This window comes from Bactrocera neohumeralis, chromosome 6 (genome assembly GCF_024586455.1).
Source record: "Bactrocera neohumeralis isolate Rockhampton chromosome 6, APGP_CSIRO_Bneo_wtdbg2-racon-allhic-juicebox.fasta_v2, whole genome shotgun sequence".
Classification (NCBI taxonomy): domain Eukaryota; kingdom Metazoa; phylum Arthropoda; class Insecta; order Diptera; family Tephritidae; genus Bactrocera; species Bactrocera neohumeralis.
Window position 1 is genome coordinate 33,772,166 of NC_065923.1, and position 27,328 is coordinate 33,799,493.

At 37.5% G+C, this 27,328-nt stretch overlaps 1 protein-coding gene across 1 annotated transcript in view; it reads right to left on the bottom strand.

Annotated features, from left to right (window-relative positions):
- The window catches only part of LOC126762106 (homeobox protein araucan), a 49,741-nt gene that overhangs the window by 15,399 nt on the left and 7,014 nt on the right, over window positions 1–27,328 (bottom strand). Inside the window, 1 exon segment of the mRNA XM_050478622.1 lies at window positions 13,934–14,476. Within this exon segment, the coding sequence (XP_050334579.1) occupies window positions 13,934–14,476 (543 nt within the window).

Below are 27,328 nucleotides of genomic sequence, written 5' to 3' on the forward strand. Positions count from 1 at the left end.
TATAAAAGATAAAGAGTTGTACTACAATGTAAATCGAATAACAAAGAAAAATATTATTTTTTTTACTCGAATACTCTTCAGTCTTTGATTTGTAATCTTTTTGGCTTACTTTCTGATAGAACAAGCGATATTTAACGCTTTTGAACAAATTTTTATTTCTCCAAATTTTCAAAAATGTTATTAAAAAACTCCAATTCGGGCAAAAATTTCTGGCAAAAGTGTACAAGATATATGGCTGTATATAAAAGCTAAAAACCGTATTGTGAGAATTTTGGAACTTCAGAGTTTGCGTGGCTTCCAGTTCTAAATTTTTATTAATATCGAAGAATATTTTGTAAAAATTCACTTTTGTTCGAAGCACGTAATGAAACTGAAGGGGGGCGGCAAAACATCCTTGGCCCCGGGCGCCCGAAGTTATAGCTACGCCACTGCTCTGCATTATACTGGAGCAAATAAAAGAGTGGCAAACGAATATCCACAACTGTTTTGTGAACTTCAGCACTATTTTTGATAGTATAGAACGTTTTCATAGCAGGATTCCGCTACACTATATTCAAAAGGTATACCAAGAAACTATGAGCGCTCCTTTCCTTCAAAACTAACTATATTTAAGGTAGTAGTCTGGTAACTTATGCCTATTTTCATGACTTCTTTGGCGGGTGGTTTTTTATTGGAAAATAAAAATGAATTATCTTGAATATTTAAAGTGTTTTTATTTACATATTACTAAATACAAAAACAAATTTATTTGAAAAAAATTTAATACTTTATTACTATTATTATTGTCACCCGAAACCTCAAAAAAATGCGAGGCTCTTGATGTTATCTGAAATCAAATATTCTTGATTATTCTTAATCTATAGACATGTCATTCTGGTCGGAACTACTGATGTCAAATTTCAAGAGTAAATAACAAAATGGCGGACGTTGAAAAAAAAATTCGTTTTATTTTGGCAAAAAAGGGTTGTAAAAAAAAAAGGTTAGTGGTGAAAAAAATTCTCGCTAGTACCGACGAGAACAATAAGTGTGTAGAACAGCCTGTTAAAATTTGAAAGCAATCGGTTCAGTAGAAAAAAGTTAGGAACCATGTTTTGAAAAAACGCGTTTAAAATTCAACAACTCCGAGAGAGAGGACAGACGCTCTAGGAAATCGTTATAACTCCCGAGCTTTCTTCTTTTCACAGTATATTCTTAAGACATTGTACTTTCAAATGAAGTAAAAACTTACTACTACCTTAACTGCAAAGTCTTTTACAACAAACATCTATGAGACTTAATTTATCCGAAAACTGGCATAATACTAAGCTGTCTTATGTCACCGCAGGTCTTTTTTATTATTTTGGAGGATGTATTGAGCAAGGCGATAATAGACAAACACGATGTGCCTTAGAACTTTATGAAACATCTCGAAGAACTCTCTTACGCAGCAGATATTGCTCTCCTGCTAGAACACAAGAACACACTTGTAGAGAAATCTAAATAAGCTTGACGAGTGTGCTAGCAAGGGTGACCGAAACATTAACGTGAATAAAACTAAATTCAGCTTTAGCAAAAATGACACCGAATCTGTACGATTTGCTGTATACGACCAAGAGATATCGCGTTAACAAATTTCTGCAATTTTGCTAATAAAATTACCACCACTGGATATTCTGCTGAAAACATTGGCAACCGCACAAATAACCAACAGTTAAAAATCAGCTGGTAATCTACCCGTCCATATTACTCAGTCAGCACTAAATCTCGTATCCTTAACACCATCTTGAAACAGTAACAAAAATATTAATACGGAAAATGCAGTCTTTTGCGATCGCGTGTTTACGAAAATCTCAAGGATTTGTTGGCTTCATGACATCTCCAATCAGAATCTATTGGAAAAATACTGAGGTTTGTATGGCTGCTCGTTATTGGAACTCACAATCCAGAAATTTAAAAAAATATTTTCTTACACCCAAAATAAATTGTCAAAGTTAGACCTTTTTTAGAACTCTGAACTAGTCTATCCACTTAAGAGCTGCTTCAATGCGATGCTGCTATGAAAGTATTCGACGCAGTACCTGAAGGGGGAAGCACACGAAGAGAAGACCTCCCCTCAGTTGGAAAGGCCATGTGGAGAAGGACCACTTGGAATCTCCAATTGGCGCGAAAGAGCGAAAAGGAAGAACGACAGACGCACTGCTGCAAACTCGGCTATAACCACGTAACCGGAGTCTACGCCAATAAAAAAGAAAAATAATGTCTATCTCATAATTCTTCTAGTAACCATTATATTAACAAGCCATAAATGAGGCCACTTCGGATGTTTATATACTTCTGCAAAAGAAATTTTTTAAAATCCAGTCTCTCAATATTTGCTTTGGATTTTATGATATAGTCTAGCATACACAAATCCCAAATATATTAGGAATTTCTTTAAACTTTTGAGATTTTTAGCTTAACTTTTCCATAACTAGAATTCACTTAGTTGCTGATCTGCACTTGGTATTGGTTTATGTAAATAAGGATTACCTGCAAAGAGTATTTTGAGATAATGATATTAAACTATGTACTTAGAAAAAATTATTGATCAGCTTTATTGTTGCAATGTACAAAAACACTTTATCGCCAACATTCCTCTAGAACCGTTTCCAACTTGACATTTTTCTCACAAGCCAAATTCGCCAATACTAGACTGACATTGTACCACGCGGTATGTACATAAAAGTATTGAAAAAATGTACACGTACACATGTGATTACATTTCATAACGAAAATGGCAACAAATGTATTAAAACATCGATTGTTAGCTTAATAAGTACGTTTGGTGTTGGCGAATTAATCAATTACAACGATGTAAAATGTAGAAGTCGCGCGCTTAAACGAGTAATAGAGATGTGACTTGTAATGGAGATAGCAAACAAATAAATACAAGCAAATACAAAACACATACCAGAGACGCATAAAAACCGAATGACAACGCCGTTAACGCCATTTATAGCTAATATGCCATTAAAAGCGCGCTGCGTGCGTGTATGTGTGTTTGTAAAGCCAAGTGTGTGTGTGTGGCTGTAAAGGCATGCAAGTGTGTTTGAGACGACAAGTGCACGAATACACGAGTATTCATGTTTATCCAGCAAAAATGTTGCTCATAAATGTCTATGTGTGTATAAAACTGGACAAAATGCGCTCGCCGCCGCAGCAGCCGCTAATACAAATAATTACGCAATCGTTAAATGTTTGCGAAATTATTTTCCCACAGTTTTTACGAAATGACAAAAACGCATGTTGAATCAAATTTCGTTCGAAAAAACAACGATTTGTATTAAAATACAATAAATTAAGAAAACCATTTTGTTGTTGACAGAAGCAACAACATAAACTAAATATTTATAAATATGTATGTTTTTCAGAAATAAATTAGAAATTAAAATTTATAATACAACAAATTGCTGCAGAGGCGCACCAATGCCGAGCAGGCATTGATATCAACAACTACAACAGCAACAACAAAAACTCGTTTCGCCACTCTTTGTGGCATTGTCGTTGACGCGCTGCTAATTATTTTTACTTTATTATACCGAAAAGCGCCAAATAAAACAAATTTATTGCGGAAAAAAGTCGAATTTGTGTTTGCCACAGTTTTGTATTGAAAACGTATGAAAATGTTGACATGCCCAGCGTTTTGCATAAATTTCGAATTTTTAGCCATCTTTGTTCGAACAAAACGGCTGCTGACGCCTCTCACGCTCGCAGCGCCAGCGTTGCGTCCATTTTTGTCACAAATGCTTGCACACACACACATATGTATATATCCGACTATTTATATGCAAATATGTGCGTGTGTGTTGGATTTATTTCATTGGAAACTCGCCACAAATTTATAGCCATATGTAAAACTATTGGCCACAGCGCACACACGCTGCCGTTAAGGCCAATGATGTGCCGCCAAAGCTGTTGTGTGTAGGCAGCCAGCAGTTTTGCATGTATGTGTGCACTAGCGTCCGCGTCCGGTGTTTCTTTTTTGGTTTTTCATTTGAAATATTTTTAATAGAATTTCAATTGCTTCATTCCATTTGTTTTCGTTTCGGTTGCGGCTGCGGTTCGTTGCTCATTTGATTTATAAAATATAATTAACATTTTTAATTGCTTTAACATGATGTTAAGCAGCTATTATATTAATTTCGAAAAATCAGTTTCATACCTCTGTTGACGCGGCGTTAAATGTATTTATCAATTGACATTTATTAAGAGCATGTTCGACACGAAACCGTGATTTATCTAACATTGGCGAACGGGTGTAAGAACAAGGTAAAAGCGTTAACTTCGGCTACCCTGAAGTCAGCATACGCTACACAGGTGATTTTCTTATAACATAAATACGGTATAGAAAAACCCTTAACTTGATATTAATCGGTCGGTTTGTATGACCGCTATGCGCTATAATAATCCGAACTGAACAATTTCTTCGGAGTTTATACCGCTGTTTTGTATAATGATCTAGAAAGATTTCCATACCAACTATTTATTCCGATGGTTCAATTTGAATAGCAGCTATATGGCTTAGTTAGGTTAGATGGATTATCAAATAACGCAAGTAGTCTGCTATATATAGTCCATTGTGAAGTCATAGAAAGGAAGAACTTTTGTGCTCGAACTTATAAACTTGCAAAATGCTTATTAGACAATACAAATTTGCACAGGCGTTTAATTTCCAGTCCCGCCAGTTTGGTGGAATGTTTGAAGGTATGTTCCCCCATGGGTCTAAGTCTTGACCTCCCAAACGTGGGGCAATCCAGAAGGAAGTGTTGAATTGTTTCCACCACATCTTCTTCGATACAACTTCTTCCCCACAACTAGGGGAGGTTAGCCTTACTGAGGGCCAAAAAGATCACTAGATCTCTTGTGATCGATCTTGTGCCAAAAGGCTTTTGCGACAGCGCATGTACTGATGATGACCCAGCGCTGTCCAAGCTTTAGTCTATTGATAGCGAAGTTAGGCACTCCTCGAACGCACTGTTAATTAGTTCAAGGCTAGTATTGCCGCCCTGCTATCTCTCAAGGAGGCTGCACTCCGGGGCAGTAGATCTGATGATAGCAGACACTGCAATAGTCAGGAAGTCTGAAGCTGGATTTGTGTATGAAAAGACCCCACTTTTTGTCAATGGCTTCTCTACAGTAGTACAAGGAAATCGAGGCAGTGTTTGCTCTCTCTTCGGTATTCAGCTTCCATGAAAACTTCCCACCCAGCATGAGCCCTAGATATTTCATTGTATCCGCCGGTTGCAGACGGATGTCTCACATTTTCGGGATAAAACCATCTCGGTTTTACTTCGGTTGATGGCGAGACCACTTAAGACTGCAGACTTTGTTACGACACTGAGATACCCCTGCCTCAACTCGTACACGGTACTCAGGAACTTTCTTTTAACCATAAGTGTTACATCGTCTGCATAGGCAATCGCCTGGCGGCCACGATAATCAAGTTGCCCATTCCGTTTCAATCCCTCTGTCGCACAGAAGACTGAGAATGAGATATTTAAGATTTGATTCAACCCGAAGGTTGCTCAGAGTAATAACGACTGCTTCGGGCAGGACGATATTGAAAGCTCCCTCAATATGAAGGAATATCCTCAATCCTCATGGCTTCCTCATGCCATGACACGATAGTATGCAGGGTAGTACCCACTGACTTGCCTTTACACTAAACATGTTGCGCTCCTGAAAGATAGTCCATCGGCATGCGCCTCCTCATGTACCACTCCATCAGTCTCTCAAAAATTTTTAGTAAGAAGGAGGAGAGACTGATGGGCCTAAACCAGTCTCTCAAGAATTTTTTTGTCTCCAAGCCCCAGTCTTAAAGATTAACCAGTTTTAGTGTTCCGATATGAAAAATTTCTTTGGCAATAATCCATACCAAATTTCTTGAACAAAAGAAGATACATACATATATGATAAATTTATCCATATAAACAGTTGGTTTCGATTGTTCAGCAGCAGATGTGGCAGCTAGATGTTACAGTGGTCTGTTCCAACAAATGAGCAGCTTCTTTGGGAGAAAAAAATGTGTGCAAAATTTCAGATCGATTCAAAAACTGGTGGACTACAAGAGACGAGTAAGACTTCAGAATATAAATAAGATTTCACTAATAAAGAAGATCACATCTTACTGATCGCATGGGTGGCAGCCATTTCTGGACAATTATAAGTCATTCTGTCCTGGAATGGGAAACAGAGTGTAAGTTTTTACGTCGTTTTACACATAAATCAAAATGAAGAACTTCGCCCAACGAACCAGCTCTGAAGAAGGCGATATGAATAGAACCATCATTTTCTGGGATTCACAATGCGTGATCTACATCGATCATATGTCATAGAACTCATCGATACAGTATTCAATACTCCGTATTCGGCTCCTTGCATCTACTCTATTATGAAGCTACTTCGCCTCGGCCAAGTTAATGGAACTGGACTACATAATACTGCCTTAGCCCCGATATTCTGAAGATTTAATCTTTTTTTCGGTTTCAAAACTCGAAAAAATTACTCCTTAGGCAGAACATTGAGATGAATGAGGAGGAAAGAAAAATATTTCGCTTTGGAAAATGAAGCTAGTTGTAACACTTTTTATAAACAAACATGAAGTGGAAAAGTTTTCCCAAGAGTATGCACATACATACCCAAAAATACATTGATTGAGACCTACACAAATTTTCAGTGACGTTTTAGTTTATTATTTTCAAATTCCAAAAGTTTTTCAATAAAAATTATTACCACTTGGCATAGCCATTCTTCTTTTTTCTCCTTTTAATTTGCATTTCTCACCACAAAGTCGAAGTAACTGTAGCTCAGATCTTATTTCTGCCTCTTAAAATCTTAAACCGCTCATTTATACACTTCTGTTTATTTCATTTCGTCTCATTAACATTAAATTTCATGCGCTCATAAATCTTTCAGCGGCTTTCGCTCTACCTGCGCTTTTCCGAGTTTCATTTAACTGTTGCCCCATAATCGTCAAAGTTGGTGCGTTAATCTAATAATGACTCTCTTTATGGGAAGCTTCAATAACCTTGCTGTAGATGTATAACCAAGCACATACATACATATACGTATGTATATGTCTGCATGTACTTATGTGTTGCCACAAACAAATATCATTATTGCTGCGCTAGAACTGCATCAAAGTTGAACCGCTCATTTGTTTTGTTGCTTGCCACATTCTGCTGCATATTGTGCATGGAAAGTTTCTTCGTAGATTAGCCCGCTAAAATTGCAGTTTGGCAGTTCGAAAAGTGTTATTGAAAAAGTTTTGCATTGCGTGCAGTAGTGCTATGGTATGTAGCTACATATATGTATGTGTATGTCTGTTTGCTCTCATTAGTGTATGCACTGAAATAAGCTTTTTATGTTGACTGGATATGGATTTCAATTAGCTTTATATGGTAGTAGTAATTTTTAATATTTACGAGTTTGTAAACATGCTTTTTTGCGTTTATTCTAATGCTATGTCTGATGACTATGAGTTTTGGGTAGAATTAAATCAAGGGTAACTTTCAAAAAACGAAGCAAACGAATTTGATAATGAACGAAGGTAAGACGAAATATCTCCTGTCATAAAACAAGCAGTCGTCGCATTCGCGACTTGGCTCCCACTTCACTGCTGACAGTCATAACTTCGAAGTTGTAGATAATTTCGTCTATCTTGGAAACGGTATTAATAACATCAACTATTTCACCCTTGAAATCCAACGCAGGATAACTTTTGACAACACTCATTGCCACTTCGGACAGAGGAGGCATTAGAGATGTAAAGTCTTCTCTCGACGAACAAAAACCAAACTCTATAAGTCACTTTTCATCCTTGCTATATGGTGCACAGGCATGGACGATGACAACATCTGATGAGTCGGCCTTACGAGTTTTCGAAAGAAAGTTTCTGCTGAAGATTTATGGTCCTTTGCGAATTGGCAACGGCGAATATCGAAGTCGATGGAACGATGAGCTGTACGAGATATACGACAACATTGACATAGTTCAGCGAATGAAGAGATAGTGGCTACGTTGGCTAGGTCATGTCGTTCGAATGAATGAAACCACTCAAGTTTGAGAGTATTCGACGCAGTACTCGCAGAGGAAGAGGAAGACCTCCACTCCGTTATAGAGACCAGGTGGAGAGTACCAGGCTTTGCTCGGAATTTCCAATTGGCACCATCTTGCGAATAGAATACTATAACCGCGTAGGCGATGTCTACGCCAGTAAAGAAGAATAAGATGTTTAGATAAAGAAAAAAAAACTTTATTATGAAACTAGCTTCTTCAAACTGAACTATTAATAAAAAACAGGTCTGCTAAAGAAACCAATTAGTTTTGATGTCTAAAGGATTATCCAATCGAAATGCAGAATGATCTGGAACTTTAATATTTATTTTCAACACTTATGTCGAAAAAAGTATATTTGTGTTCAGTTTTTCTCATTTCTTTAATAGTTATGAAGAAACCGAAAGTCAGTGTATTTTGGTGGAAGCTTATGATAAAGGTACTGAACGTACCAAAAGAGATTTGCACGATTTGAAAGTTGTGATTTTCGTTCGGAAGACGAAGAAGAAGAAGTTTCAAGATAAGAAACTGGAAACATTACTCGTTGATAATTGTTACCACAAGGCACCACAAAAAACTTCACAGAATCACTCATGCAGCCATTTCAAAAGATTAAAATCAACCAAAGACATAAATAAAATTGGGTACCATATGAATTGATCCCTAGAGATGTTGAAGGACGATTTTGCAAGTCAGAACTGCTGCTTTAATGCTATAAAAGAGAAATGGTTTTTGCATAGGATTTTGACTGATGATGAAAAATGGATTCATTAAGACAACCCTAATCGCAAGAGATCATATGCAACTTGGCCAACCAACTAAATCAACGGCCAAACCAAACCTCTATCACGCCGAGGTAATGCGCTCTCTATTTGGTGGGATCCGATGATTATGAGCTTCTAAAACCAGGCGAAGCCATTAGTTGGCAATGCTGCCGACAACAACTCATCAATATTAATTATAATCATGACAACGCTCGGCCCCATATTGCAAGACCGGTTAAAACCTATTTTGAAAACAGTTGCTGGAAAGTTCTGCTTTATCCTTCTTATAACCCAGACTTTACCCCTTCTGACTACCATTTGCTACGGTCGATGCAAATCACCCTCACTGGAAAACGGTTTACATTAAAACAGGGTATCGAAGATTGGCTTGATTCGGCTTTTTATGTAAGGCTGTATGCAATTTTCATAGTTTTTTTAATACATACCATCTATAAAAATTCTATAAAGCCTTACTTAAAAAGTCGAATATCTCGAGAAGTATTAATGATAGCGATTTTGACCTCGAGCCTTTTTAATAGCAATTAAAATTTCCTACAAGTTTGTCATGAACATGACAATCAGTTATGAGATATAAACAAAAAAAAAGCGAATTTCGCGGAAAAACCAGGTTTAGAGCTCCGTACTACCTCGCCGGTGTGAGTTACGACTTTGTTGTACTGGGCACTTTTGTAGAGTGACCAATTCTGAGAAATATGCGTCTAAAGTCAAAGCGATGCCATAAAACACCTCTGATCTGTAGGAATTTAAAGATAAAAAAATCACGATTGTAGTGTATTTTCAATGGAAAATTTTTACAGGCCTTGGTCCAGTTCTCAATGTTAATATTAAGGGCTAAAACTTTCAGGGAATTTTTTTTAGGGTATTTCCAAGGAAATTTCGTGACGGGACTGAAAAAAATTAATAGTTCAAAAAAAAAAAATACACCCTAATATACTTATATACTATACATAACTGAATGATTATCATCACTACACCACACGAGTATAGCTGTCATACAACCTTATCGATCAAAATGAAGTTTATGCATAGAACTTTTTTATACCCTGAACAGAACACCCAAAAGGAATCGTCGGAGACCCTATAAAGTATATATATAAATGATCAGTATGTCGAGCTGAGTCGATTTAGCCATGTCCGTCTGTCTGTCTGTCCCTCTGTCTGTATATATACGATCTAGTCCCTCAGTTTTTAAGATATCGTTTTGTAATTTTGCAAACGTCATTTTCTCTTCAAGAAGCTGCTCATTTGTCGGAACGGCCGATATCGGACCACTATAACATATAGCTGCCATACAAACTGAACGATCGGAATCAAATGCTTGTATGGTAAACTTTCACATTTGACAAGATATATTCACGAAATTTGGTATATATTATTTTCTAAGGCAACAATGTAATCTCCGAAGAAATTGTTCAGATCGGTTAACTATAGCATATAGCTGCCATACAAACTGAACGATCGGAATCAAGTTCTTGTATGGACAACTTTCACATTTGACAAGATATTTTTATGAAATTTGGTATAGAGTAATCTCTGGAGAAATTGTTCAGATCGACTCACTATAGCATATAGCTCCCATACAAACTGAACGATCGGAATCAAGTTCTTGTATGGACAACTTTCACATTTGACAAGATATATTCGTGAAATATATACCAAATTTATAACAGAAATGTAATCTGCGAAGAAATTGATCAGATCGGTTAACTATAGCATATAGCTTCCATACAAACTGAACACATAGTTACTAACAGAAATGTACCTGTGAAGAGTATCTAGCTTCGGTGCAACCAAAGTTAACGTTTTTTCTTGTTTACATTGCAATTTAACCAATATTTTTCAACAAAATAAAGACCAACAGTAAGACGTTCCGCCTATATTTGGTATCTCCAATAGAAATTAATTTAAATTTATTTACAAGTTCATATTTGTAAACCATTTTCTGCCATCACTATACACGCATATAATCATATATACGCTGTATACACTAAAACTATATGCAAGTTATGTATACAACAACAATAAGCAATATTCTACGTGTTGTTGTCAATTTGTTTATCGTTTGCTGCCTTGAAAAAGTTGTCGCTTGAATAATAAGTCGCTTCTTTGCTCAATCACATATCACATACAATGTTTCAGTACAACACATATTATCTGTATGGTTGCACAAATGTGGCAGTTGCACTTACATATGTTGCTGCTCATGTTTAAGTAAAATCGAATTTTCACGTCACACGAACTAAATGGCCGAACGAGAGCAAGCAATGAAATGGCAAAACAAAAATCGAAATGAAATGCAAAACAATGAAAATAAACGAGCTGACAAGCACTCACACACACACACACACACACACATACAAAGAGAAAGTGACAGGCGAGTAAGAATAACGCTGGCTGAACTTCAAAGTTCCATAGAACCCCAACGCGCCACCTATTCTCGAACGGTGCACTTCATTATTAATTTGGATTTTATGTGGATGTGCAACATGATTGGCAAAATGTCGTTAAGTTTGTACGGATATAGCGGTATTTGTTTGCCCATCAACCCACCAACTGTCGCTGACCCCTGACCAATGTGATTTGTTGCTGGCTGGCTGGTTGTTGTTGGTATTGTCGTTGCCAATATTTGTTATGGTGTTGCTCGGACATTATATTTGTTGACTGTTGTCATTGCGCTTTGTTGCTTTTAATTTTGTTATGGTGATTGTCTTTGCTTTGTATTACGCTATTGTTGTTGTTGTTGTTGTTGCAGTTGTCAGTGCAGTCACTTGTATACGCTCTTTGCACACAATTACGGGCCAGAGGCCATCATTTCACTCTTCTTCTTTTTCACATTCATCTCTTCTTCGTCTGCCCCCCCAAAGTGTACGCCTAACGGCAACGGGGCGCAAACAACGTAACTTCACCAGTACTTGCCACTGACTTTTGACTCAACATTCAGCCCATGCAAACCGCTCGCTTGTCGGCTGCTCAACCCTTTGCAATGATATCATTTTGCTTTGCTCAATCGTTGCGATAAAGTATCGAATTTCAGCGTTGAAAACTTGGATTGGCGCTGAGCAAAGCGTGAGTGTGTGTGTGTGTGTGTGCCACAAAGCCAGTGTGGCAAAGACGAGCAGCAAATGCAAAACATAATAACAACAATAAAAGTGCAGCAAGCGGTGCGGTCAATAAACGTTCACGTTCGTACAACGCTCGACGCCCTAAAAGACCCCCAAGCCGATGAGCGACCAAGCAAGCGGCCGAGCGAGCGGTCGACCGTCTAAATGCGCCGAGTGAACTGAACTTCAGCCAGCCATAATGATAATTCGATTTGGTCGACATGATATTGACAAGCAGACGAACAGTGGAAGCAGCAGCGACACAACGAGACACACAGCGTTGCAACAACAACCAACAAACAAAGTGCTGCATGCGGCAAGCTGAGGTGAAATTGGTTAGCCATAAAGTGTACCCTGGAGTGGAGTGAGTGCACCTAGTTCTTGCTGCTACTCACAAGTGTAGAAGTAGTCACATGGCTGCCACAAGGAAGCCACAGAAAAGAAGTATGGCCTGCCCGGGCAGTTATTTGGTTGGCTTGCTTGTCGCTTTGACTGTGGCGCTCTCCACAATGGCTGTTATTTACGAGTGGCAACAACTTGCCGCTTCCTCTAATGACATTGCCTGCAACATGGCGATGTGCAAATCAGTTGTTGCCACAAATGTGCACTGAGAGAAATTTGTTTATGAGGAAGTTTCAGTGCATGAGTTATTAGTCGGATTCGCTTAGCTTCTACGTCTTTATAGCTTGCGCAAGGTATATTAAGTTTACCACGAATTTTGTGAAATTATAAAGAAGGGTCGAAGACCGTCGAAAATATCTTCAAAAATGAGTCGATTTAGCCATGTCCATCTGACTGCCTGTAAATACGCGACCTAGTCCTTGAGCTTATGAGTTATCGGTCTGAAAGTTTGCACACGTTCTTTGCTTACCAAGAGACTGCTTATTTGTTGGAACCGCCGATATCGAACCACTATAAGATATAGCTGTCATACAAACTGAACTATAAAAATCCAGTCTCTGTATGGAAAACATTTTTACTTTGTAATATTTCTCAATGAATTTTGACAAGGATTATTGCTTGAGGTAACACTATAATTTCCGAAGAAATTGTTCAGATCGGACCACTATAGCATATAGCTGCCATACAAACTGAACTATCAAAATCCAGTCTCTGTATGGAAAACTTTTTTACTTGACAAGATATCTTCACGAAATTTAACATAAACTATTACTCAAAGCAACGCTACACTCTCCGAACAAATTGTTCAGATCGGATCATTATATCATATATCTGCCAAACAAACTGACCGAACAAAATTAATTCTTATATGGAAAACATTTTATTTGTGTCAGATATTACAGTTTTAGGGCAACCGTGGTTAATGTTAGTTTTTTGTTGTTGTAATAAGCAGAGAGTTATTAATTTTAACAGGATTTTTTCTGAGTGTATCAATACATCCAACAACATTAATTCAAATGTTAAGCGCTTGCATGCACATTTTAGCTTTTGAGCCTTCAGAAGTAAAGCGCCACATTAACAACAATTAAAACAACAACAGCAACAAAAGTGGCACAAACGCTGCCAAAGTCAAATGGCAACAGCCACGAAGGAGTCGAAGACGACGAAGGCGCAGTCCAGAACGGCAACGTCGGTGGCAATTGTTTACAGCGCTGTTGTTATTGTTATTGTCGTCGTTATACTACACTTTGTGTTTAATGTTGTTGTTATTGTAGTTGTTGTTCCACACTTTGTTGTTATTGTTACTGCTTTATTGTGCTGTTCTACATATGCATAAACAAGTTTGCATGTTGTCGGCCATTGTTGTAACAACAACAACAATAATAATACAGGAAAGGACAACAACAACAATGTTAAGAACAATATAACAGCATTTATAAGCGACAAAACAGCGCGTTACAATTTTAAAGTGTGCCTACAACAAGCGACGGCGAAATGGCAAACGCTTGTACTTTTGGCAACTTCAAGCAAAATGCCAGTATGACGACAATATTCACAAATTTCACTACTTACCAAAGGCGAATAGAAGGCTGAACTGTCCACACCAATACTCTGATAGGGATTTTGATCCGTCGACGGATAGGGTGTGCCATAAACGCCAACGCTAGCCGCCGGCAAACGCGAGTAGCTGGAGAGCGCCAAACGCGCCGAGTCATATTGACACGAGCATACGGTTTGGCCCGACACCGGGTCTGTCATAATGGGACGTCCGTTCTCGCAGCAAGAGCCAGCACCAGCACCGGGACCGGCAACGCCCAAACCGACAGCAGTAACACCGCCAACACTGCCATCCAGAGCGCCACCGCCAGCAGGATTATTTAAGCCACCAGCACCGCCAGTTGTGTTGTTGGAGTTTTGCGAAAGCCCATCCGGACTCATTGCACCACTGGGCACATCCGCCGAACCGCCTGCGCCGCTATTCACACGACACTCACCGACATTCGAAGGACTGAGCGCAGGCGCATTGGCGCCGCCAGAACCGGCCATTGCTGAGGTGTTGGGTGTGTTTGGTGAGTCGCCCGTTTGCGGTGACTGCGTGAGATTGGCGGACAACAGCTGGAAGAAGCGCATAAAGTAACTCATTAAATATGGTTAACAAATAGTTATTTGAAAATACAAATTAATGTAATGTTTTTATGTTTGAACAAATGGAAAATTTGTAAGACAAGCGGTTAAAGCACAAATCGCAATTAACTCTTTATTTATATGGAAGAAACAAATCGTTTGAAATCTAGTTTTTGTAAATATGTAAAATTTATGTCCACTTGAAAACCTGTAAAAGAGAAAAACTAATGTAAACACGTTAAAATGGCTTCCACGCTGATAAGCCGCTAAGTTACGATTATCGCTTTACGAATCGTTGCATTAAACTAGTGATCGGTTATTGGTTGTGTGCAGCCGATTCGTTGAACAACACGTTTACATTATTAATGCGTGTTAATTAAAAGCGTCATCATAACTCGTATTCCAGACACCTCTTGGTACACCCCTGCTGTGGCTGGGTATATATCCAAAATGTTGTTGTGTAGTGCTTGTGTAGAGATTTTTCTTATTGATAATCAGCTTCGGAGATATCAAATCAAGCAACAAAATGGGCGCTTGATGTCACAATTTTCATGAGGAGAGTGTGGGAGAGGCATGAGAATTTGATTATAGAAATTTGTAGTTACTTATTGAGTAATATATTCCGACTCCCTCAATACAATTCCATAGGTAAATAGAGTTTTTCAAATGAGATACTAACAGTTCCTTACTAAATTTCACTGGCTTAGTTCGATGCAAAAATATTTTGCTCAAAATGTGTTTTCATAATGAAATTTAGTTTACATTTCGACGATGATACTCTATCAGACAGAAATGTACATATAGTACATACATCCGTTTGTGAAAATTACGCGGAAATTGTAAATAAAACACAAAATATTCAATTATTTTGTCAATATCAGTTCTCAAAGCGTTTTTCATAAGCACTTTTTTGGATGGCCTTCAGCTCCTTCAGCGAATTTTGTTTTATCTCTTCGATCAACTGAAAACGGGTTTCACGGAGCGACAATTTCAGTTTGAGGAGCAAGAAAAAATCAAAAGAAAATTGGCTTCAAATTAGGTCACAGTCGTTTCGCTTCTTTCCACAGGTATGGAAGCGTTCTGACAGCTTTCCTTACCCATATTTGCAACGGGTTGTATTTACATTTCAAAATTTTAACTCCGAACTTGCTTTGAGATGGTCGTATATTCCGATCGCCGCCTTGTACCTCACTTTTGCATTCAACCAAGGAGAGGTTCTTCCGGGGACCCAATGTAATGACTCTGACAAGAGGCAGCTTCAAATCATAACATTGTAAGCAGCAACACCCAATGCCCCATTAAAATATCGATGAAACAAGAAAAAACATTAACTTTGGATTCACCGAAGCTGTTATAACCTTTACAGGTGCATTTTTATAGCATAATAGAAATAATAATAGAAAGATCCTTATCTTGATATTAATCGGTAAATTTGTAGCGAATATATGCTATAAGTAGTAGTACAATCAGAATATTTCTTCGGAAATTATACCGGATAATAGTTTGTGCCAAATTTCCTGAAGACATCGCGTAAAATAAAAAAAAATTTCCCATACGAGGACTTAAGTTTGATCGATCAGTTTGCATGGCAGCTAAGTGCTATAGTGGTTCGATATAGTTAGTTCAGGAGAATCAGCAGCTTCTTGGGAAGAAACGGATATGTGTAAAGCCTCAGATCGATATCTCAAAAATTTTAGGAACTAGTTCATATATGGGAACAGAGAGAGGAACAAACAAACTGACATTACTAAATTGACTCAGCTCATCATGCCGCGAAGTTTCCATAATCTTTCGTTTTTCGTTTGTTAAAGGAAATTGATAAAAAATGTGTTCGTGAGTTCTTGGCCGAAAACAATACTGTAACGACGCCCCAGCCTGGATATTCGCCAGGCACGGCTTCTATTTCGAAAAATATAGAAAACCTTCAACAGCGATTGTTTTACAAGATAGACATCATTACTATACTCGAAGGAATAAATATTTTTTTCCAAAAAATGAAAATTCTCCTCGTATTTGAGTACAACTCGTACTATCCCACAACCACAGCACTGTTCTGATATAATCCTTTTTGAAATTTTGATAAGCGTTGGCTAAAGTTTGTAGGGGTGCTTTGAAAGGGGTCATATCGAACTGAGCTAATAAGCCCGAATTTTAAATGTTATGAGGACTTTTCCAAAACTTTTTGTTCAAGGTAGTAAATACGTGTAATATTTAAGTTCTTTGGTGAACATATAAATTTAGTACAAAATTATATTTCAGCTACACTTTTGTCCAATAAATGTTTTCTACTATTTTTTTTTGTATGTAAGTATGCAAGTTTTGTAATAATAAGCTAACTTGGACCATAAGCTACATTTTAGGCATTTGGCAACGTAGCGCACGGAGCCAAAGCCCGATAAGTCGGCTTGCCTACATACATTTCTATAGGTTATGTTTAATATTACATATAAATTACATACATATGTATATATTTTTTCAATTAATGAGTCTCCTTAAGTATCAAGTTTTTATCAGCAAATACTTCACAAGCCACACTTTTAGTAAAGGAATGATTGGTATGTGAACACTTATAAAAATCAATTAGCGTTATGTCGTATGTCGAAAATATTCAAATCAAAGTGGCGATCGAAAAATTTTATAATGATTTTATGAGTATTGGAATTATGTTTCTGTATTTGACGTAAGTATTTTGTGTAATATCTAGCTTATCATGGCAAATAGTTGTTAAGTAAATAAAAGCAAAAGATATTTAGTTATCTTCGATTCGTCAAACGTTGAACTAAATACGATAGGTTCAGACATACAGGCAGCACTTGTGGTGCAACCCTGACCTAGCATGTTCTGTGACGCATGCTAGGATTCTTTCTTTGGTGAAGAAATTATTTTTTCTGTGTCAAAAAAATGTTTTAGTAACCCGTCAGTTTGTTTTATGTTTACTATTACAATTGATTTGAAATCTTAAGTTATGCAAATGCAAGGAAAAAAAGAAAATTTATATTTCGATTTGTCGTTGCAACCATTCACAATAGCAAAACTGATCTAACATATGCAAAAGAGAACCTTCTAGCCTTGAGGATAGCGATTATATCACTTTAATGAGGCATCCGCATGCTCTCTTACTGGAATTCAGCTCCTTAACTTTGTTGTTGTTTTTAAATGTAAATTTGTTTAACAAAAGAGCAGCGCGCAAAAATTGCGAGTGGAAAAATGGCCAGTCTTATTAAATTCTACAACACCTCTAGAATATTGTCTTAAACGTTTTCACGTTGATCCAAGTAATAGTTTCGGAGATACAACCTTGAGTACTCGTGCGCTCGAGGCTAGCTAGGCTAAGTGCGTCGTCTTTAAACACGTTTTTCTCGAAACTGTGTTTTTGAAGTCGGTTGGCAAGATTGCTCGAGAAATATTAAACCGTTCGTCATGAAATATTACACAGATCTTTGAGATACAATTCTTAAAGACTTGGACGAAGGAAATACATCATTTTTTATATGAAAAAAAAAATTTTGAAAAAAGCTGTTTTTTACCCGAGGAAACCCATGTAACTCTACGAAAGATTTATGGTCCTTTGCGCATTAGCCACGGCGAATATCGCATTCGATGGAACGATGAGCTGTACGAGATATACGACGACATTGACATAGTTCAGCGAATTAAAAGACAGCGGCTACGCTGGCTAGCTCATGTTGTCCGGATGGATGAAAACACTCCAGCACTGAAAGTATTCGACGCAGTATCCGCCGGGGGAAGCAGAGGAAGAGGAAGACCTCCACTCCGTTGGAAGGACCAAGTGGAGAAGGACCTGGCTTCGCTTAGAATATCCAATTGGCGCCACGTAGCGAAAAGAAGAAACGACTGGCGCGCTGTTGTTAACTCGGCTATAATCGCGTAAGCGGTTTCTACGCCAATTAAGAAGAAGAAGAAACCCATGTAACTCCTTAATTTTTGCTTTTCGTTAATTGGTGTCGGCCGAGAATATCTCTGGGGATTCATTTTGTAACATTAAGCATTAGGACTTTTGCGAATATGCTACCTTCGAAAATTTTAAAATTTTTCCATTTTATATATTGATATTCAGAATTATAAAATTAAAATATATACTGACTTGAATATTCATAAAAAGCAGAAAAAAGTAGCAAGATAATAATAATTACAGCCATTATAACGATATTGTCCAACAGTCTAGCCAGTGGCCAGCCTCAAGCCGCTAATTATGCATTTCAAGCGAATATTCGTTAGCAGTCAGCAGTTGCAAGCCGCACATTTGGCTTGCCTCTCATTGATTTGACTTGTGCCGAAATATCGAAGGCGTTACGTAGCGCTGAGCTCAAGAGCCTTTCGGCAAGAATTGGCTACGCCCTAATGCGTAACATATTTCATTGTCTGCGCACCAAATCTAGTGCGCAACAAAATCGACAGCTTTCGATCAAATATTTTGAACATTTTATTTTTTAGTGACGCTATAAAAATTTTGGACGCACTCAAAAAATTTCGCTTAATTATATGCTTCGACAGTCTGCTAGAGAGTGCAATCGAAATTTACATGTACCACATATAAATATATGTATGTATGTATGTGTGCATATAAATATATGTATGTTTATATATTAATGTATTTATATATTAAGGTCGCTTTTCATTTTTCATTTTGCGATAATTTTTATTTCTTTTTGGCATTTAAATATTTTGCATAATTACTCCTGCGGCCATTTTTTCGGAAGCTGCTTTTGCGCTGTTCATACTTGCATGGTAGGCGGTAACCTGTGTAATCTTCTTGTCCCTCACCGTGCTGCATACCTTTTATATTCCTTTATTTTGACATAAAATTCGTTCATTTTGCACTTACTCGTACTGCAACATTTTACGATCGTATAATTTTAACAAAATACTTCCCGCCATATAAAAATTATGCGCTGATGCTGCTGCGCTGATATGAATGCATATTAACATTTACCATACATATGTACTATACATACTAATATGTGAATATGTACACAGGTATGTGTAAGTGTGTATATGATGACAGTAGTGCTCACTTTTGCCTTTTGAAGTGCCACCATACTGCGGCAACCCTTGCAACCGTCGAAATTTTGCTCCGCCGCCGTTCGCCATATCGACGCTTGATCGGCCTCTGAGACGCTCTTGGGCATTTTTGATCGCGCTGAGAAGCTTCTGTGCGCTGTCAGCTCACCACTTGCTTGGCAATGGTGGCAAACATTTGCGGTTGCATCAGTTGGCTTGTATCTGCCGTTGCAAGTAGCTACCGTAGCAGATGCTGACTGTGTTAACACAATGTCCAGATTGCAAACTGCATTTCCTTTTCGCCGTGATTTTAATAAAAAACGCTGAAGGTCAGTTTCTTTGCAGAGCTATGAGTTTGTTGTTTTGTATATTTAAGCAAGTTTTTGTACTCGCATGTGGACATCATATATTAAAACATACTACAAGCATATCAAATAAAAATTTTCACTAATAGTGTCTTCAAGGCATGGTACTTTTCTGTTAAAAATGCTCGGCGGCTCAAAAATATTGAAATCTCCAAACACCGAATATATATCTGGATCTCAGTGCCAATGGCTAATATTCTACCGAAAATATCTTTGAGATAGGTTAGGTTAGGATAAATGGCTGATCCCTCAGCATTACCGGAGGATCACACTTAGACTTAGAGTCCTCTGTAGTTGTCCAGTCCTCTGTTGTACAGTCCTCTCTACATATCAGCTATCAGCAAATACGCCCTGAGCAGATCACAAATCCGCTTAGAATTTTATTTTTATTACCGCTATTTCAACTGGATGCCTAAAAGTATAAAAAGATATGGCAAAATCGGAACATTCAAACAGGACATGTTGACCTAATTTTAACTCATCGGCTTCCAAACAGCTAATGCAGTCCCCGTACGGAAAGATATTCAAACTTACAGCATGAATAACAATCGAACAGTGGGCAGTTAGAACTTCTACAACCATTAACAGGTGGACCCTACTGAGAGCAAAGAGTTCACTGGACCTCTTACGAGGCCTAGGCCAGAATGACATTGGGACTTCACAGCTGCTGGTAACCGACCAGTGCTTGCTGATTTGGTCTGAGGCTCAACAGTCCAGTAATGAACCCTAGGAAGCGAACGCAGCCTCTATCCGTTCCCATTCCGCAATTATTGAGCCTGAAGTACCTGTCTTAGCAAGTCCATCAGTTTCTTCTTTTCGCAATAAGGCGCCAATTGAAGTTTTCAAGCGAACAAAAGTCCTTTCCAGCTGGGCTTTCCAATGGAGTAGAGGTCTCTTCCTCTGTTTCCCGCGGTGGGTACTGCGTCGAATACTTTCAGAGCTGGAGCGTTTTCGTACATTCGGGCGACATGACCTAGCCAACGTAACGAAGTTCACGCAAGTAAGGATAGTTCTCGATTGCCATTCACTTGGGAGTGACCAGAAACGATTCTATTACATATGGCTCAAGCAGCTCACGACTTCCGGTCTCAGACCAAGTATCCTCTGGGTAGCCGAACAACATCCGTTTGAAAGCAAGCTAAGGTGAGAAGGCGAACCATAACACCACAAGGGTTGTGCGCTGGATTTGAGACCCGCCACATAAAATCGCACCAAATGAAAATGAAACAGCAGCCTCGGAAGAGAAACCCCATTCACCAACTCAGAGAACATATTTTCTGGTATAAAGACATAAGTATGAAAAATGGATATTATCAGGTCAATACTTTCCGTAGCTCCCTTACACCTAATACAAAAATTTCAAACTTTCTAGTCGAATCAGTGTTTTGCTGGCACATTTAATAGTTTTATATCGAGAGTTTCATTAGCAGCGCTAATGGTTTCTACTCTGACTTGCCAAGTCAGCTGTTCAAGCATGCCATACATATTCACACACACACACAAATATTGCTACATATATGTACATATGTATAAGTGTTTGTGTAAGCACAAAATTTCGGTTGCCTGATTTGTTGGTTGGTGGTCGTTTCGGTTGTCGGTTTGTAATGCAGATGTTGTGCCGGTTTATGCGGTCATAAAATAAAATTAATTAACATTTTAATTCGCAATTTACTATGGCAGATGAAATAATAAATTCTCGAAATGCTTTTGTGTTTAGAAAATGGCATTTTGGCAAATGATAAACCGGGATATTCAAATATTGTTGGTTTCGCTCTCGACAGATAGCGTTTGTTGTGGCGACTATAACCGGTTGTCAGCGGAAGAAAATGGTGAATTTTATATATTTTGTATTTATTTGCGATTCATTGATTTTATACAAAGAGAATCGAGAGGAACGAGTGGGTTATCTTATTTAGTTATTAGAAATTCCATTGCTGCGCTCATATGAAGTCTTTTTTAAGGTAAATATACATACATAGTGTGTATGTAGACTTTTTTAATAATAGTAGCAAAGAGGAACTGCTGATTCTTAATGACAATAACAACAAATTTGGATTTATGTATTTATTTCCATTAAGTCTGGAAAAATAAGCTTTAAATAAGAATACTATTTCCATCTCGTTTTCAATATTTTTCTATAAAAACAATGGTCCTCCAAAAATAGAAAACTTTCAAAATTTTGAAAAAGTCATTTTTTTCATGAAATGTTAGTATGATTTATTAAAAATATGTCACACAAAATTTGGAATGTGTTTTCAAGTATTTTTCATATAACAGATCATTAACAGAAATCAGATCAGAAAACATCCCTGAAGTATTTTGGAGGAATGCTGTTGAGTTAATAGTCCTTGGCCGCATAAAAAACCCTTGCCATGGCCTTTGCTTTGTTTGTCTGTTTCCAGTAATAGTGATTTGATTTTGTTGGTAATAGATTGATCGTCCGTCGGTTAAGGCTGAAACTTCGTATCTGTATGAATTCCAAAAACAAAAAAATGCTGCCTCTAGAAATGCTTGGGTTACCAAGAAAACCAAAGACGTCTACGAAAGTGATTCATGTAACCCTTTGTCGCCTTTAACTATAATTGTAGCGAAGTCAAAACAGTTTAAAAAACAAAGAATTTGTTGTGGAGTTATCGATTTCAAAGGTTTACTGATTTGAGTGAAAGAGTGCCTCAAAGTTCTTTTTGCTGAGTAGTGAAACAACTAACCGATGACTAGACTGGAACTAGAACTCGAGGATTTTCTCTTAGATGGTAGAGTCAGAGATTAATTTGGGGTGTGAATTTCTCGGAGCACTTTCGGTTGTTACATGAGATGGAATTAGAATTTTCTCGAGACTATTTTGAAACTCTCTATCGAACTCTATCGAAGAAAACAAGGTCAAAGCTTGCTAAAGACTTCAGACTATGACATCTCAGTGCTTAAGCAAACGCCTAACAAAATGGATCAGCGGCTTCAGAAGAAGCTTAGCATTACATTATTTCTCTTTAAGCTAATTTGCCTTAAACACTTTTATTTCCTTTGGCGATATTACAAGGACGACACAACTTAACGCGATCTGTTTATTAAGTCTCTCTAAATTTAAATATCTCACATCTGACGAGAAAGATTGAACGTATTCTTTCACTTGTTTCCTCAAAGCCCACCGTGTAAAGACTGTACTAGTGAGTAATAGAGCAGGACCAATTATTCTTTTCTTTCGAAAGTTTTGTATCATGCAAAAAAATGTTGTTTCTCCTTTTTTAAAATTCATCTAAAAATTACGACATTAATATAAAAAAAATGTTGTTTCTTTTCAATATAACGTGCGAGTTCAAGACATGTATTACAATTTCTGTAAATCTGATTCGTTATTTTTACCATGATCCTTAAAAGATAGCTAAAATCGAATTAAAACTCTTTACTGAAAGTTAAAAGTATAGGCTATACGGGTCCAAGACAAGATTGTAGTACTAGTTCACACAAAAGTTTAAGGGGTTACATTGGTTTCCTCGGATAAAAAGCTGCCTTTTTTACATTTTTTTGTTTCATATAAAAAATTAGACATTTTATTAGAATTTTCTACTGTTACAAACGTACACTATTAATAAAGAAATTCTGAAATTTTTGGAAAAAAATACTGTAAACTCGGCCATTGCGACGCCATTTCCGGTGACCCCTCGGAAAAAAGATCTTGCCGCGTTGGCAAGATAGCTCCTTACAGAGTCATCTAAAGCGAAAACATACGTGTTTTAGTTAAAACTTTAATTTAGTACTTGGACGAAGGAAAAACAAAACCGAAAATTGGATTTTTAACAGACATTGTTATAAGAAAATAAAAGTTTCAGTGAAAATTTCGCGACATTTTTTTTTTTTCGAGTAGTTTTAATGGAAAAAAATCCTCCGTCCAAGCCTTTAAGAATTGTATCTCAAAGGACAGTGTAAAATTGCATGACAATCGGTTGAGTAGTTTTCGAGTAATCTTGCCAACCGACTCCAAAAACACAGTTTCGAGAAAAACGCATTTTAATACCGCGCACTTAGCCCAGCTAGCCTCGAACGCACAAGTTCTCAAGGCTGTATCTCCGAAACTATTACTCGAATCTACTTGAAAATTTAGGACAATATTCTGTTGTAGAATTTAATAAGAGAATAAAAAAATCGATTTTTAAAACCTATAAACCCATGTCATTCCGTAGGAATAATATTATATATTTAACTCGATTTTTTTTGTAATATTTTCGGAGAAACCTACAGAATAAGAGAAATTTTCAAAATCAAGGAGACTTGGTATATATATTAATATTTTTATAACTCTATTATTTTGAGCATAACAAATGTCAAAAACTTGTTGCCCAGAAGACTAATGTAAATTCTATTTTTAAGCCTTTCTGAAAATAAATCCTTTAACTTCAAGTATTTCAGATCTTTCTCACATATAAATTTTATCCTATAATTCAAAAATAATATATGCGAATTACCAATTTTAATAATTTTCTTTATCAATTTATTCTGTTCCCAAAAAAAAACTTGACGAGCAATAATCAGAAATCAATTGAATCAAAACAAACAAAAAAAAACGCCCAATAAACAAGTATTAAAAAGGAATACAATTATACAATAAGAGCAACCGATTCATCAAACCGTAGACGACAAAAACCGCGAACACAAATCTACTGCAGTCGATCGGTACGCATACGAACTCCAGAGCAACGCCCAAAAACCAATAAAACTCGAAACTCACGATCATAAATCATAAAGTGAATAAGCGTAAACTGACAGAACGCTAAGGAGGTAGCAAGAGTACAAAGCAGAATGCGCCACGAACGCAATAAACACCTCAACGAATGCTTTGTCGAATTGAAAAACGAAATGTGGAAGCAAACAGCTAAACAGTTACGAGTCCTTGACTGCAGAGAGCACAAACACGTGATGGAGAACTGTTGAGCATTTGAAGAGGCACAGTGGAAATCAACTAAAAACATATAAAGCGTGCAATAGCAAAAATGCACTGCTAAATTTCTCAGCGATCGATGATTTACTAGATATTTACTAGATGCAGCAGTTAGCCAGATCGACTAGAGAAATTCACTCCGAATATGCGCCAACTGATTTCGCTGGATGCGCTTCAAGCTGAGAAGCTGAGTGATCGTGGCGCTTACCGGCACTACGTAGTCTACAACAAACCGACTGCTTTGCAAGTACAGAGGGAGCGAGGTAGTTAATGCAATATGCGAAAAAATAGTAGCAGAAGCAAGAAATGTGAATGGATTTTTTCCAACGTCCGCGCGTACGCATTGCGTAGCGCGACGATCGTGTAGCGCCGCAGATGGGCGCTACGATTACCGACGTTACACAAATTTATAAACTCTTACTTCGTTTTTATTATTTTTGTTATCGTCTCGCTGGCGGACGATCGCATTGCAATGTGTACACGCTTATTGCCAACTATGGACTGGGCGTACGGAAGCCGATCTTGCCGGCAAGATGGAAGTTGAGAATATCACAACTGATCTTATCGCACCGTAGCGGTCGAGGCGTATGCGCATATGGTCGCATGTACCGAACATAGATGTAATGCACGCCAATCGCAGGCACTTGCTGCCCGAGCGCACACACAGCTGTAAAGACGGACGACAACACCGGAGCGACTGCGTTGCAACGCATCTAATTTGCGATCTGCGATTTGCGATAGCCCAGCAAATGGTCACTGGTCACTGGTCACTCAGCAGCGCCGCCGCGGTAGCTGTGGGAGTAGACGACGGCTTTACAGTTGCTTGCGCCCTACGAGCGCATAAAACAAGTCGCTCGCATCATGAATTATTAATATTTTTGTATGCACCGAGCAAGAAATGAGGATACAGCACGGCTGCAGGCTGGCTGCTAAGGATGTTATTATGCTCGGAGACTTGTGACTGCAGTGCAAGGCATGGCCATAAAAGGATCGCAACTCTGCGCCTATCTTGATGGCTTGTCATAACGCTCATAAATGTCGCGTTGTGGCCGCGTCTAGCGTTGAGCTTTTTTACGGCCGCCCGTTATGTGTGTGAGAGCGTTCCAGAAACGGAGAAAAAATGATCAGTGGACAAAATGGTCGCACAACTTTGTCTAGGCGCATGTATTTGTTTGCGGGTTGGCGCGCCGGCGCAGCATATCCTTAAAGAGACTTTAAGCGCGCTGGCTATGTGGATGCGTATCGGTCTGCAGTTGCTGATTGCAGGTACTTTAATAGCAACAAATTGTTCGGCTCAAAGCTGACGAATTCCCACACAATTGTGACAAGGCAATTAAATTTTTTTTCCGCGTAAGTTTTTTTTCTCTGTCATTTTGTTAACATTCTTATTGCTGAAGCTGGCTTTAATTATTTATAAACATAGTTAGTAGATGAGAAAAGATGCTAAGCTTAAATATATGTATGTGCATGTATTAGTATATGTGTATATGTTGGCATGCCCTTAAGCATATACTATACATACATACATACTTATGTATACGGTATATTCATATGTGGCAAAGCGCGCTGTCAAAAGCACGTCAGTTCATTAATTAAAAGTTGATAAATGATTGTGTGCCACACACACACACTGACACACTCACGTCTTGATGCGCCACACTACTTGCTTACTTACTTACTTGTATAAAATTCGTTTTCTTATTTTCACCAAAATCCAAATGCGTGAGTCATTTATGGGCGGAATTTTTCATATTTGTTGCCCGCATGGCAAAATAGAGAGCTAACGAAAAACAATAAAATCCGCTTAATGACTTGAAAAAAATAACAAAAATGTTTTAATTTTTAATATGCGCTGGCATTTTTTGTATTTTAATTAGTTAGTTAGCGTCATTTTCGTACGCTGGTTATTAAAAAAAAAAAAAACAAAAAAAAATGTTTGATTAATTTTTTACCTTGTTCATGGCTTGCCATGTACGCGTACAGGGGGCGTGCAGGGGTAAATTAAATTTTGACATTTTTATTGCCTTCTGGCATATTTAATGTGAATTATTGAAATGAAACGGTATGTTTTAATTTGTATTCACTATTTTTAACACCTGGTTGATATGCTCATAAGCGCATGTGTAGCAGCTTATGTGTGTATTAACAGTAAATATGCATACATATGTGAAAAGCAAAAAAAAAAACATATATTATTAATATTAATTTATACATGAATAAACATGATAAGCAATTTCTCAATACTACATAATTCGAATAATTTTATGCCTATTAATTTAGTTGGAGATGAGAGTATGAAGTGGAAGCTTTTCGCATGAAGAGAGCGTGTTGTAAAAATTTCCAAAGGTTTTTGGTAAAAAAGAAATATACTTTAAAATAATTGAAAGGAAATATTTTATTTTCTCAATTATTTTTCAAGTCATATCAGCTACAAGGCAAGGAAAATTAATGACTACTTAAATTTTATTTTTCCTAAGATTATATTGGGTAGTCGAAAAAGTCTTTTCGTATTTCTAATCAAAC